Raw genomic sequence first — 13,288 nt, forward strand, 5'->3', positions numbered from 1 at the left:
CTGGGCCTTACAGAAAGCTAAAATAAACCACACTTTGCTTTTATTCTGCTGGTGTTTGGAGTTTCTTGTCTGTAATCAGGCCCTCCTGCCACAGTATGTTACAGTGTGTGAATGTTAGTGTGTGTGACTGTGTGTCTGTGTGTGTGACTGTGTGTGTGTGTGTGTGTATGTGTATATATAAGTATGTTACAGTGTGTGTGTGAATGTTAGTGTGTGTATGTATAAGTATGTTACAGTGTGTGTATAAGTATGTTACAGTGTGTGTGTGTGTGTATAAGTATGTTACAGTGTGTGTGTGTGTATAAGTATGTTACAGTGTGTGTGTGAATGTTAGTGTGTGTGTGTGTATAAGTATGTTACTGTGTGTGTGTGTGTGTGTATAAGTATGTTACAGTGTGTGTGTGAATGTTAGTGTGTGTGTAAAAGTATGTTACAGTGTGTGTGTGTGTGTATAAGTATGTTACAGTGTGTGTGTGTATAAGTATGTTACTGTGTGCGTGTGTGTGTATAAGTATGTTACTGTGTGCGTGTGTGTGTATAAGTATGTTACTGTGTGTGTGTGTGTGTATAAGTATGTTACTGTGTGTGTGTGTGTGTGTGTATAAGTATGTTACTGTGTGTGTGTGTGTGTGTATAAGTATGTTACTGTGTGTGTGTGTGTGTATAAGTATGTTACTGTGTGTGTGTGAGGGGGTGTCGGTAATAGTTAGAGCGCAGAATGTGCGGCCTGTGAATCGAGGAGGTTAAGGAAGTTATTTCTGTGACCGGATTTGCGCCGAGTTTCTTTTCTGAGCTGAGAGTCAAAAGCAAACGAGCGACGGCCGGGATGACTTTGGAGTAAACTCTGCGGCTGACGCGATGGCGTTAACGTTTGTTTCCTGTAGGTTAATGCGGGGCTGGACATGTTTGTGGAGAGGCAGCCGGACGTGGAAGCCATTTTATTCGGCAGCCATTTTATTTTAGGGATTTTTATTGTTATCTTTAACACAACGTCTCCTGATAATATTATTCATTTTATTGCCTCTGTATTTTTGGCTCCAGAGATCACCATTAGATACCTTTTTTTACTTTTGTGAATGAAAGCAAAGAGCCTTAAAGGGGCCCCTCCGGTATCCTATGCAACCCCCCCAAAGAATAATAATAATAATATACATTGTTTAATATTCATTAATTTGGATTAATATCGATATTTAACGTGATTCAAAATAAATAAAAATACTTACCTTTGGGAGAAGCTGCAGCTCCAGAGCTACACTGCGCTGCCCCACTTTAGTCTCGTTTTCCGTGTCACGGTTTGCCGCTTGAAGCAGCCAATCAGTGGCAGGAGAGCGTTCCCTCTGCAGCCAGTGGGAGTGCTATCTAGTTCTACCCATGCGCACGAGGAGTTTCACAAACCAGGTGGTTGGTGGTGAGTATAGGTGCATGCGCAGTAGAGGGCCCCACGCCTGGTCAGCCCAGGAGAGAAGATGCCGCCGGGCGGCATTCCCTAGAATTTCGATAGTTGATAGAACTGCCAACAGCCCAGTTAAGCTCAATTTTTGGGACTGTCCTGACGAATTCGGGACTGTTGGTTGCTAAGTGTACTTTTTAACGAAATCACAATTTTTTGGCATTAAAGCTGCTGCTGACAGCGGAATTCTGATGCGGCCTTCTGTAAGCTGCTGCGTGTTTGGCTCCTAACATGTATCTCGTTATCTGTTATATATGTTGTACGGGTCTCTCTTTTTCTGTGCCGGTACTGCCTCTGTCTCTTTTCATCATCACCACCATCATCGTCTCATTGTGCACGTATTAGAATTCCAAATGTCAGTTTCTCATAGTGATGTGATAATAAAGGCAGAAGTTTCAGCCTCACAAGGACCGACTTGTCTGATGGGTACTAGGTATGTGTGGACTTTCAGGAGATGTTATCGATGTCAGCGCGTTAAAGACCATTTCATTTTAATCCACTGACTGCGGTGAGGAGCAGCGGGCTGCTTGGCCAACGCCGGACCCCGACAACTGTTACGTTTAACCTTGAGGGTCAGAGAAGTTATGGCTTCCGTAGAATGTTTCACTCAAAACAATCCTAAATTTAGGCTTCTATGCCTGTGGGTAGCTTACAAAAACAACCCGCGATTCACCAGTCCGACAATGGGCTGCCCGGAAGAGCCAACCACCCGGGGCTTCTCGGCCGTCTTGGACGAGGTAGAAATCGAGACAGTTGGAAGCCATGCAAATAGTAATAAAGACTGTAATGTAAACCCTGCGTCTACTTAAAAGTTTTTAACGATCCTCTTTTGTTGCCCTTTGACCTACAGCAGTAACGATTACATCCGCCCTGCTCACATTGAACGGTCAATGGTGTGAATATCACCAAATTCAGATAAATCTTACAAAAAGTAAAAACTGAATTGTTTTTTTTTTAATTAATGATGAGACGTTACGGTAAAAAAACCCCCATCTAATGACATTTGGTTCTTGTTTCAGAATTCCAAAATGGATTACAGCTCGTTTAGTGGGGCCCCTCGGTTCCTCACGAGGCCGAAGGCCTTCATGTTGTCGGTGGGCAAAGACGCCACGCTCAGCTGCCAAATAATCGGAAGCCCCAGACCCACCGTTACCTGGGAGAAGGACAAGCTCCACATCGAGTCAGGAGGCCGATACAAAACGGTGGCGGACGACAACCTATATCGGCTCACCATATACGACTTGAACTTCGGAGACAGCGGCCAATATATTTGTAAGGCTATCAACAACATCGGCGAAGCCTTCGCGGCTGTTACAATCAAAGTGGGCGACGACAAGGAGAGCACGGTGGCGGAATGTAGTCCGTATTTCATCCTGAAGCCGATCACTGCTAGGGTGAACCTTGGGGAAGATGCCTCCTTTCAGTGCAAAGTCTTGGGCAACCCAACCCCATCCGTAAACTGGGAGAAAGATGGCCGACAGCTCGGGAATGGCTCCGATTCCAACCGCGTACGCATTGAGGCTGACGGAGAGTCCAGCTCCTTGAGGATACACTGTATCCGGTTTTCAGACAGCGGGACTTACATATGTCGAGCTGAGAATCCCGCGGGCCTAGCGACGGCGTCGGCTTCTCTGCTCATCGACTCGTTTAGCCATCTTAACGCAAGCAGCACGAGGGCTCTAGAGACGGGATACGGTAAGAGCACCTCGCTATTATCTCACCTGCAGAAACGACGCGAGGAAATGCGGAAGTCGGACATCTCTTACCTCGGATCGTACGACTCGAAAGTCACGTCTTACTCCGCTCTCGACTCTGGTTTGGGTTTCGGCTTGTCTCTGGACTACGAAAGGGCAGCTTCCCTGACCCCCAAAACGACCCGCGACGGGTCCGTGGGGGTTCTCACGCGCACCTGCACCGTCACCGAAGGCAAGCATGCCAAAATGAGCTGCTATGTTACAGGCGAACCCAAGCCAGAGATCGTCTGGAAAAAGGACGGGGAGGTGATCACGGAAGGACGGAGACATGTCGTGTACGAGGACGAGCAGGAGAACTTTGTACTGAAAATCCTCTTCTGCAAACAAATCGATAATGGCTTATACACCTGCACGGCGTCCAATCTCGCCGGACAGACCTACAGCTCCGTACTCGTCATAGTGAAAGGTAAATCACTCCAAAAAATGGCTGTCTGTTGATGTAATATGGGGTCCTGCAAGAATATTTGGGCGTTGTTAATGACCAAAAAATGTTTGTTGGACCTGGGAGCGTCTTCTGCCCTAATGGTTTGTTTGTCGGGGATCTGTCTGCCTGCCACCTGTTTGTCTCACTAATGTTCTCTATTTTTGGATCCAGAAGCGGGATTGGGAGATAAAAAACATGTTACATTGTAACAGCAGACTATCTATAAATATAGACACAAATATTTAAATCCTCCGATAGGGTTGGTAGAATATTAAACCATGTGTAATAACAGAACAAAAATAATTAAATAGTCAAAAATCCCATTCCCATCACTATTCTGCATCTCGTGTGAATACATTAAAGGACGATCTATCTCTTCCTAGCTCTCTCTCTTTCTCTCTATCCTTTTACCTATATATTCTATCTATCTATCCATCCATCTATCTATCTAATAATAATATAATTGTATCTGTGGGAAGGCTGTGAGGCCCAAAAGTTACGTAGATTGACTTTTGTGCAGAAAAATCACAAAAATATGGATTCTCCGGTGCGGAGTTAGGTTTCAGATCACGTTAATGTCCTTTTTTGCGGGGCTGCACTACGCCAAATAAAAGTGTTCCGTAAAAAAAAGAAATGCTAAATATCTCTGAAATATCTAATTTGCCGGAAGATAGATAGTGTTGGTACGCCAAGTTCACGGCAGATGATTGATGACACACTAGACTTGTCAAGGGTTACAGAAATTGATATGGAGACATTTTTTGGTTTTGTTTTTGCCTCGTTCGTTTTTGGAAAATAGATATTTTTCCCCCTGAAGTTTCTATTTGGACGAAATTCTGAGGTTTTTTTCATTTGAAAACTAAATTTGGTGCAAAATGTTCTCTTCCTCTCTCTAATCCCCAACAATTTAGTGACACTCTGCATGCTACAAAATACACAGCGAGTAAAGGGGTATGTCAGCCAAAACAAACGAAAAAACAATTTTATAAGAAATATTAGGGGTTTTATTATTTATTTTCTTTCTCCTCCTTTTTGAAGATTCCTAAGAAAGCACGAATTAGACAAAAAAAAATTAAAAATTAAAGGTTACTTAGGACAGGCGTCCCCAAAAACTTTAAATGATTAATGACTTTGAGAGCCATTATGATATATTATATGAAATATCTAAATAATTAGTATTTTAGGGATTACAGACATATCTTTCATATTTTATTAATTCTTTTTAAAAAAATTATTTTATTAAATGTATTTTTTGTATGTTTTTTTAATTCTATCTCATTCTGAGGCTAAGTTATGCTAAAATAGATGTCAGGAGCTTATAGTATCCTACAAACTTCCTATAGGAGACCCCTGGTCCTATTGTTATGACCCCTTCTCATCCAACATGAACAAGCGGCCGAGAGGTAAAAACATACGTTTTTAATGACTTGTGTCATTTTCATTAGGGAGTGGATCTGGGTGATATTTTTCCAAAATCTAGGATCCAAGAGTGAAACCCCCCCCCCCCCCAAAACATACAACCAGGTAAAAAGTTACAGACCTTTACGAAGTACGCAGCGCTCACCTTTGTTCTCTTTTATCTCTAGAGCCCAGAGTGCCCTTCAGGAAAAAGTTGACGGACCTGGAGGTGCGGGAGAAGGACTCCGCCACTTTCCAATGCGAGGTCCCGCTTTCCATCACCGAGTCGGCCTGGTTCAAGGAAGAAACTAAAATTCAGCAGAGTTCCAAATATAGCATCGAGGAGGAAGGAACCGTCAGGAGGCTCACGATACAGAACGTCACGGCCGACGATGACGCCGTCTACATCTGCGAGATGAAAGAAGGCAGCCGGACCATCGCCGAATTATCCGTCCAAGGTGAGAGTAAAGTGGATCGGTCACCGTCTTAAAGCTTGTATTTTATATCACGCTTAATAAAACCTATATGATGGTGTAAACACATAAAACGAGCAACGTCTATACATTAGAAACCCAACATACGTGTGCAGCAGAGGACTCACCAGAAGGCTCCATGAATTGGTTGTGTGCGATTTCTTGGTCATGTCCACTTCCTGCCCCAGTTACACCCACTCATGCCATTGTGGGGCAATTTGGAGCTAGCCCTGACCTATGCACAGCTACCCCTACCTTCCTGTATTGGTCTTGCCCTCTTCCTGCCTCCTATATGGAGCAGAATAAGGAGGGACCCGATATGTAAAGGGTATACTATAGGAAGAGGCGTCTTAACTTCCTGTCCACACGTTCCATCTTCCCCATTGAGTTATCTCTCTCCCATTGTTATGTTGCTGATTGGTTCAGGCTGCAGAAGATTGTTATATTATTTTATTTTCCCATATTTACCTTTACTAAGTTAAAGTAACCCCTTTATCTATAGGTAGTTTAATGACTAAATTATTCTAAATCATGCAAGAAAAAAAAAATCCCTTTTTCCTCATGGTGCATGTTTTTGTTAAATTATCAAACTTTCCCAGTTTAGGAACAAGTATGTAAAATCTTTTTCTTTTTTTTTTTAACTAATTTACTCAATTAAGGTTTACAGGTCTTCTTTCAATACAACTGTTTATTATCGGAAAAAAATGTTAATTCATTGTTTTTTTCTTAAACCCTGTTTGATTTCTATATATATTTTTTTTGTTTGAAGGGAATATAATTAAGAAACTCCCGAGGAGGATGGCGGTTCCGGTCAAAGACACGGCCATCTTCTGCGTTGAGTTGGAAAACGATTGCCAGAAAGTCCGCTGGACGAACAACGGAGAAGAAGTTATCCCCGGGGGCCGCGTTTCCATCACGTCCTCAGGCAAGCAGCACTCCATGATCGTGCGCGAGTGCCAGATCAGCGACTCCGGGGAGATCGCCTTCATTGCAGATGAATGTAGAACATCCACCAAGTTCACCGTCTCCGGTAAGTATATTTTCCTAAAATTACAATATTATAAGAATTAAATTATAATATTACATAAGTTAAAATTTCATATCGTTGCAAATTAGCATTTAAAAAAATAAATAAAAAAAATTCTACTTTTCTCAAAAACACCCAAAAAAAAAATATTTACATAGTCTACTTATATATCATCTTTATCGTGCTGTAAAGTTCCCGGAGCTCAGCATACGCCGCTCCGGCGTCCTGATTGGCTCCGTTTTCAATAGCTTCCTAGATTTTTGTGAAATAAATGAAAACGGGAGACAGGAAATGGATTAGACGAGCGGCCATGTTGCAGAAAGGAAATTCATTTTCATGTTTAAAATTCAAAATGAAATTAAAATCAAAATTTTTAATTAAAAATATCTCAAAATGTCCGAAGAATTTCTAATGTCAAATGTATTTTTGGTTAAAGAACCTACCCAGACTATAATAGATCTCTGAACGGAGTGATTAAGTTGCATATTATGCAGATTTTTTGGCAGAGGTAAGCGAATGAATGAAGGTCCCTGAGAGCGGCTTGACATACAATTGGATAAAGATCAGTATTCATTTTCCTCTTACTCATATGACATTAAATCCTGGGCCCTTTCCGAGCTCTTAGGACTCGGCGTTCACAAAACAGAATGCTAATAGGATGGAACGCTGTGACGGAATGGAAGCTGCAGCGAACACCTGTCTAAGCAGGACTCCTAGAGTGGAGGCCAAATTGTAACCGGCGTGTCAGACACTATAATTGTGCATAAACAGCAAAAACTGATCCAAAAAATATTTTTGGGGAGTAAGAAATTCCTTTCTTGAACTTTTCAGATCAGGAGAAATTCAGAGTTTTTTCTTTTGGGGAAAAAAAATCTTTTTTTTCTTTCTTTTTTCCCCTTTATCTCTTTCTCTGTCTCCCTCCCTCCGCAGAGCAGGGGCTGCTAAAACAAATATACGAATGAATGAATTTCTTATGAATACTCTGAGGTTGTAAATTGTTTTCATTTGTTTCGTTGAGTCTTCCTTCCATTTTTTCAAAGATTCATGTGAATGTTCAAATTGGGCAGAATTTGTATGAATCCGAATGCATTATACATATTGTAAAAACGGCAAAAACATTAAAATACCCATATCTGCTTTTAACTATTAGCAAAATGTATCAAATCGCACACTGTGAAAGTTATTACAGCCATTTTTCCTATTTTTGGCAAATTATCACATATTAGCGGTAATCAGACATCTCAAAGTTTGAAAAAATCTCTTTTTTTGGCTGCTTTTATGTAACTCAGAAGCGACCACGTGACTCGCATAGAGACGGAAAAAATATTGTACATTCATTTCTTTTTAATGTTCTCTATGCACTATTTTTTTTCAAAACTAATGAAAAAAAGAAAATTCCCATGTTGTATTTGTGCTAACATTTTAGATGCACATCGGTACAAAATAATAACATCTTAAAACATATTTAATTTTTTCTAAATTATTAAATTAAATTTATTAATATAATAAAATATAATAATAATTATATTTAATATTTGACAAATTTAATATTTTTTATAATATTTTTTACAAAATAACATTAGTGACCCTGAATATTATTGATCGAGATTTCTCTAAATTGTAAATTTTGTTAAAACTTATATAAAAGAATATGGGACATGAGATGTAACCCTTTGAGCATTGGGGGCTTAAGGAGCCATATACCTATCCCATGCATGTTCTGTTGCGAGGCTGTTCCACCTATCTACTACCCTTACATTACAACCCTGTAAAATCCGGCTGTTTAGATTTAATTTTCAGAGATTTGTGCCGAAAGGACAGGAGAACCGCTAAGATTTTTTAATTTTCATCAAATTGTGATTTTAGAAATAAAATACTAATCAAAATTTCTGGTTTTTTTTTTTTTCTTCGCAGCTTTAAGGAAACCTCCATCCGCTGCCCCTATTAACCCCGTGGTGACCGATAAAACGGAAACCTCTGTTAAATTAACCTGGTCCCCTCCCCCTATGGAAAGACCGGTGGCCATCGACGGGTACATCGTAGAACGGAAGAAGCTCGGAGCCATGAGTTGGGTGAGGTGCCACGAATCGGCCAGCGTCCCGGTCTCAGAATTCACCGTCAGCCACGTCCCCGACGAGGGAAGTTTCCATTTCCGCGTCAGTGCGGTGAATGGTTACGGTCAGAGCCCGTACTTGGAGTTCCCGGGGACGTTGCACCTTGGTAAGTTTCATCGGAATTATGTTGGGTTCAATTTTTAATTTCATCTTGATATTTTTTTTTCAAATTTTTTTAAAATAAAATATCTCACTTGTTTATTTTAAATGTTGTCTGAAGAGCTGATAGTTTGATTAACGCCAATAAACTGTTAGTATTTGAAATGTACTCGATGTTGGAACGAGAGGTTTGTGTTTTTATGGTTTTTTTGAGGACGATTTATTCACAGAATCCTAGTTTTTGAGTTTTTATTTGCGGAATACAAATGAATATTTGTAAATCTCTGACGTTATTGATGTCGCGCCTTACAACGTTTTCCCAGCATGCATTTCCCGCTGCTGCTTATTTTTTACTTACCTTAAAGACTTTGTAACATCCTTGCTTTATAACTTACAAATAGGAGTAGAGTGGGATGAGTGCCCAAAATGCCCATGGTATACAGTTAAGTGATGGATCTTCATTAGTGCTCAACGTTTATGGTTTAGGGGCCACAGGTCCCCAATCTGCTTCTTCTGAGGCTTCCACCCCTACCTTCCATCTCAGACCAAAGTCAACCGAGGGGCCGGATCTTCTTGAAGCCTTCAAGAGAGGATGGAGGCCAAAAGGCTCAAACCCCCCCCCCCCCACACCAAAAAGCCGAGTCCTCGGGACCACTGTGGCTGAACCTACGTATTGCATATGACCTTATGTTACGTTGGTAGGTCAGGATATGTTACAAGCGAGAAATAGTATCAGAGCACAGAGGATCAGGGCCATGCGGAGCAAAGGAGACATCTGGATAACTCGTGTTAATAGATTCCAGGGGTCTAATACTAGAGTGACAGACACGGAGCAAATGGCAGGGCCGGGTATGGATTCTGGTCGCTGGCACCATTAATAGCCTCATTATAACACCACCCATTACCAGAATCCCCTTTTCTGACAGACATATCGCGCTGTTCTGCCTCGTTTGTCACTCCCATCATTCTAACCTCTAGGGGGCATCATTCAAGGACACTGAGTGTTCACCGGCGCCATTTCAAAAAGGGAGAAAACAAATTCATCAATAACATTACATTTTTAAATATACTAAAGTAACATAAAATAAATACACGCTACGGTTCAAAAGTTTGGGGTGCTTTTTCGAAAGAAAAGCACATTTTGTCCGTTAAAATAACATGAAATGGATCAGAAATCCAACGCACATGGGGTTAATGCTGTAAATGACTATTGTAGCTGGAAACGGCAGATTTTTAATCTCTTCATAGGCGTACAGAGGCCCTTTATCACTCCCATCACTCCTGTGTTCCAATGGTCCTTTATCACTCCCATCACTCCTGTGTTCCAATGGCCCTTTCTCACTCCCATCACTCCTGTGTTCCAACAGCCCTTTCTCACTCCCATCACTCCTGTGTTCCAATGGTCCTTTATCACTCCCATCACTCCTGTGTTCCAATGCCCCTTTATCACTCCCATCACTCCTGTGTTCCAATGGCCCTTTATCACTCCCATCACTCCTGTGTTCCAATGGCCCTTTATCACTCCCATCACTCCTGTGTTCCAATGGCCCTTTATCACTCCCATCACTCCTGTGTTCCAACAGCCCTTTCTCACTCCCATCACTCCTGTGTTCCAACAGCCCTTTCTCACTCCAATCACTCCTGTGTTCCAATGTCCCTTTATCACTCCCATCACTCCTGTGTTCCAATGGCCCTCTATCACTCCCATCACTCCTCTCTGCCCCTTCAAACTACCCCCCTCTCTGCCCCTTCAAACTACCCCCCTCTCTGCCCCTTCAAACTACACCCCCCCTCTGCCCCTTCAAACTACACCCCCCCTCTGCCCCTTCAAACTACACCCCCCCATCTGCCCCTTCAAACTACACCCCCCCCCACTTACCTTGTTGCCAGAGTCCTGCGGTGAGAGCGGGAGGCATCCGTCTTCTCTCTCTGCCGCGAATAGTCCGGCGCTCAACATGAGATGCCGGCACCGCGGCGGAGTCATGAAGAGTGAGGGGCGCAGAGCGGTTGCTGAGAACTTCACGAGCGACCCTGCCCGGGACTTAGATTTAAGCATTGTTTTTTTTGTTTTTGCATGAATGATGCTAAATAAAGTTTAAAAAAAACAAACAAACAAAAAAACCCCCCATGTTTTAAGTTAAGTCCCGGGCAGGCGCCCCTTCCCCCATGGCGCCCTGTGCGGTCGCACACCCCTAAGGCCGGCCCTGGGTGGACTGATTTTAATGATTGCCTCTGTAATTTATGCAATGTGCTTTGTTTTTCTTTGTGTTCCTAAAATGTCTTACCGGGAAAGACACGTTGTAGATAAATCTCTCTAAATTCTGTTAATTTCCAGAATAATGATGTCATCGTTCTTTAGGTTTAATGAGATTCCGCAGTAGCCGGTGAGCCAGTTTTTTTCATACTTCTCTTCGATCCCTCAGAATCCGTTCCTTCGGTGAAAACTCCCCTGAAACCCGTTGAAGTTACGATAGGAGGAGACGCCTCGTTCTCCGTCGACCTCACCACCGTGTCTTCCGGCCTCTGGCTCCTAAATGGAAAAACCGTGCAAAGCAACGAGAAATACGTGATAAAGAGGCTGAAGAACACGCACGTTCTCACTATCAAGAGCGTCACCGAGGAAGACGACCAGCTGGAAGTAAAATTCATCTCTAAGGGAATCGAGAACTCGACTAAGCTGAGAGTAAAAGGTAACAGTTGGGTTGTTGCCCTTAATTTTCTCGTTTGATGGTTTACTTAACTGATAAGGTGGTAGATAAGTGGAACAGCCCCCCAGCAGAGGTAGAGGGTAATACAGTGAGGGGATTAAACATGCGCGGGATAGACATACGGCTCCTGAATCTAAGACCAGACCAACGACTGGTTAAGGTTTGAGTCTTTACGGTAGGAAAAGAACTGTTAGCCTGGCGCATGCTTTCCACGGCTGCAGAGAAGGTCGTCTGATGAACGCGATTCCGGCTTAAACCGTAGCATGAAAAATCCCTTTGGTTTGTTTGGATGATGTCAGCGGATTACATGTTAATGCCATGTGATTTAGCCCCTAACTGGCATCCGGACTATCCCAGGAATCCATTTGTTCCGTAGCTCCCATGCCATTTAGAACTAACATTAGTAGACGAAGCCCCCAATGGAGTGAGGGCTGCGCACGCACAGTATGTAAGATGAATCCTCCAACTGTCCATGCAGCAGCTGTTCTAATGGTGCGAGGATGCACCGAATCGTGCACTCACTAGGCAGGGACTGGGCAATTTAACCCGTTGAAGGCAGGTTATGGGGTGGAATTCGGCATCGGATGCTCATGAAAGCCCCAAGACAAGAGAATGGCTGACGGAAACTGAATAATAGATGGTCCCCCATGCAAGTTATTTAGTTGCCCCCCTTGACATGCAAAGCAGCAGTGCCTTGAAATTACATTTTGGAGACCAAAGCACTTATAGAACTTTAGAACTTGGGGTAGCTCAGATGCTCCGGGGTAACAACGTTTCTCTTGATCTGCGTCGGCATTTATTGAAGCAGAAATTGATTGAAGAAATAACATTTTGGGGCATAAGCAGCTGCTTAAATTACTTATAGAACCGTCGGTTTGAGTCATTCTGAACATTAAGAAAAAACATAAACTAAAAATGTAAAAACTCTAGAATTGAAATAAAGTTTATTTTAAAATTAGATTTCTTTCCACGAATAAAAATAATATTTAAAATATAAAATTTTATCAGATACAGTATCTAGTCTAAAAAATCTAAATTGTAATATTAGGTATTTTTACGAGTTTCCTCCCCAATTTTATCTTACTTCTTCCTACTTATATACGCTTTTTTAAATAAATTTTTTTTTTTATTTATTTTTTTTTTTTTTTACGTGTTATTTGTAGCGCTCCCTCATTTTACAAACACGCAGAAGGCAAGAGACGTGAAGGTAACGTATGGTGAGCAGGCAGAACTCGTCTCTGAAATGTCAGAGGAGAACGTCAAGGTTTTGTGGTATAAAGGCGGCAAAGAGATCCGACAATCCAAAAAATTCTTCTTGGAAACGAAGGGGAAAGAGAACAAACTGGTGATCGTGTCGATAAAGAAAGACGATGAAGACGTTTACACGTGCAAAGTCGGTTCTGACGCCGTTACATTTAATTTAAAAGTTACAGGTGAGCTTAGAGATAAAAAAAAAAAATATTATTTCATCATCTAAATCCTGAATTTATTTTTTAAATAAAATTTTTATTTGGCGCAAAGCATTTCATATTTGGGGGTCTTGCGTGGTATATTGAAGGAATCACTTTCTTTGGCCCTTGAGTGATAAAATGATTTGATACTTTTTTTTTTTTTGTACTTTGCAAAAAATTCTATTTCTATAGAATGAAAAAAACAAAAAATTCTTATGAAGCACATTTAAAAAAAAATTTTATTTTTACATTTGACTTAGTTAAGTTATAATTAAAAATAGGCTTTGAAACATGGAGCATGTAATTATTAAATGACAAAAACCTATAAAAAATATTTAAAAATATAATAAAAATCAGTATTCTAATCAATATAAATATGTATTTACCCAG

General features: G+C 41.4%; 1 protein-coding gene across 1 annotated transcript in view; it reads left to right on the plus strand.

The window, feature by feature from the left end:
- Positions 1–2,478: 2,478 nt before the first annotated feature.
- The window catches only part of LOC149276799 (obscurin-like), a 163,136-nt gene continuing 152,326 nt past the window's right edge, over positions 2,479–13,288 (plus strand). The window contains 6 exon segments of the mRNA XM_089503251.1: positions 2,479–3,610; positions 5,215–5,484; positions 6,269–6,529; positions 8,441–8,746; positions 11,163–11,429; positions 12,611–12,880. Coding sequence (XP_089359377.1) covers positions 2,479–3,610; positions 5,215–5,484; positions 6,269–6,529; positions 8,441–8,746; positions 11,163–11,429; positions 12,611–12,880 — 2,506 coding nt within the window.

This window comes from Sceloporus occidentalis, unplaced genomic scaffold (genome assembly GCF_023333645.1).
Source record: "Sceloporus occidentalis isolate IW3139 unplaced genomic scaffold, rSceOcc1.0.p SCAF_224, whole genome shotgun sequence".
Classification (NCBI taxonomy): Eukaryota; Metazoa; Chordata; class Lepidosauria; order Squamata; family Phrynosomatidae; genus Sceloporus; species Sceloporus occidentalis.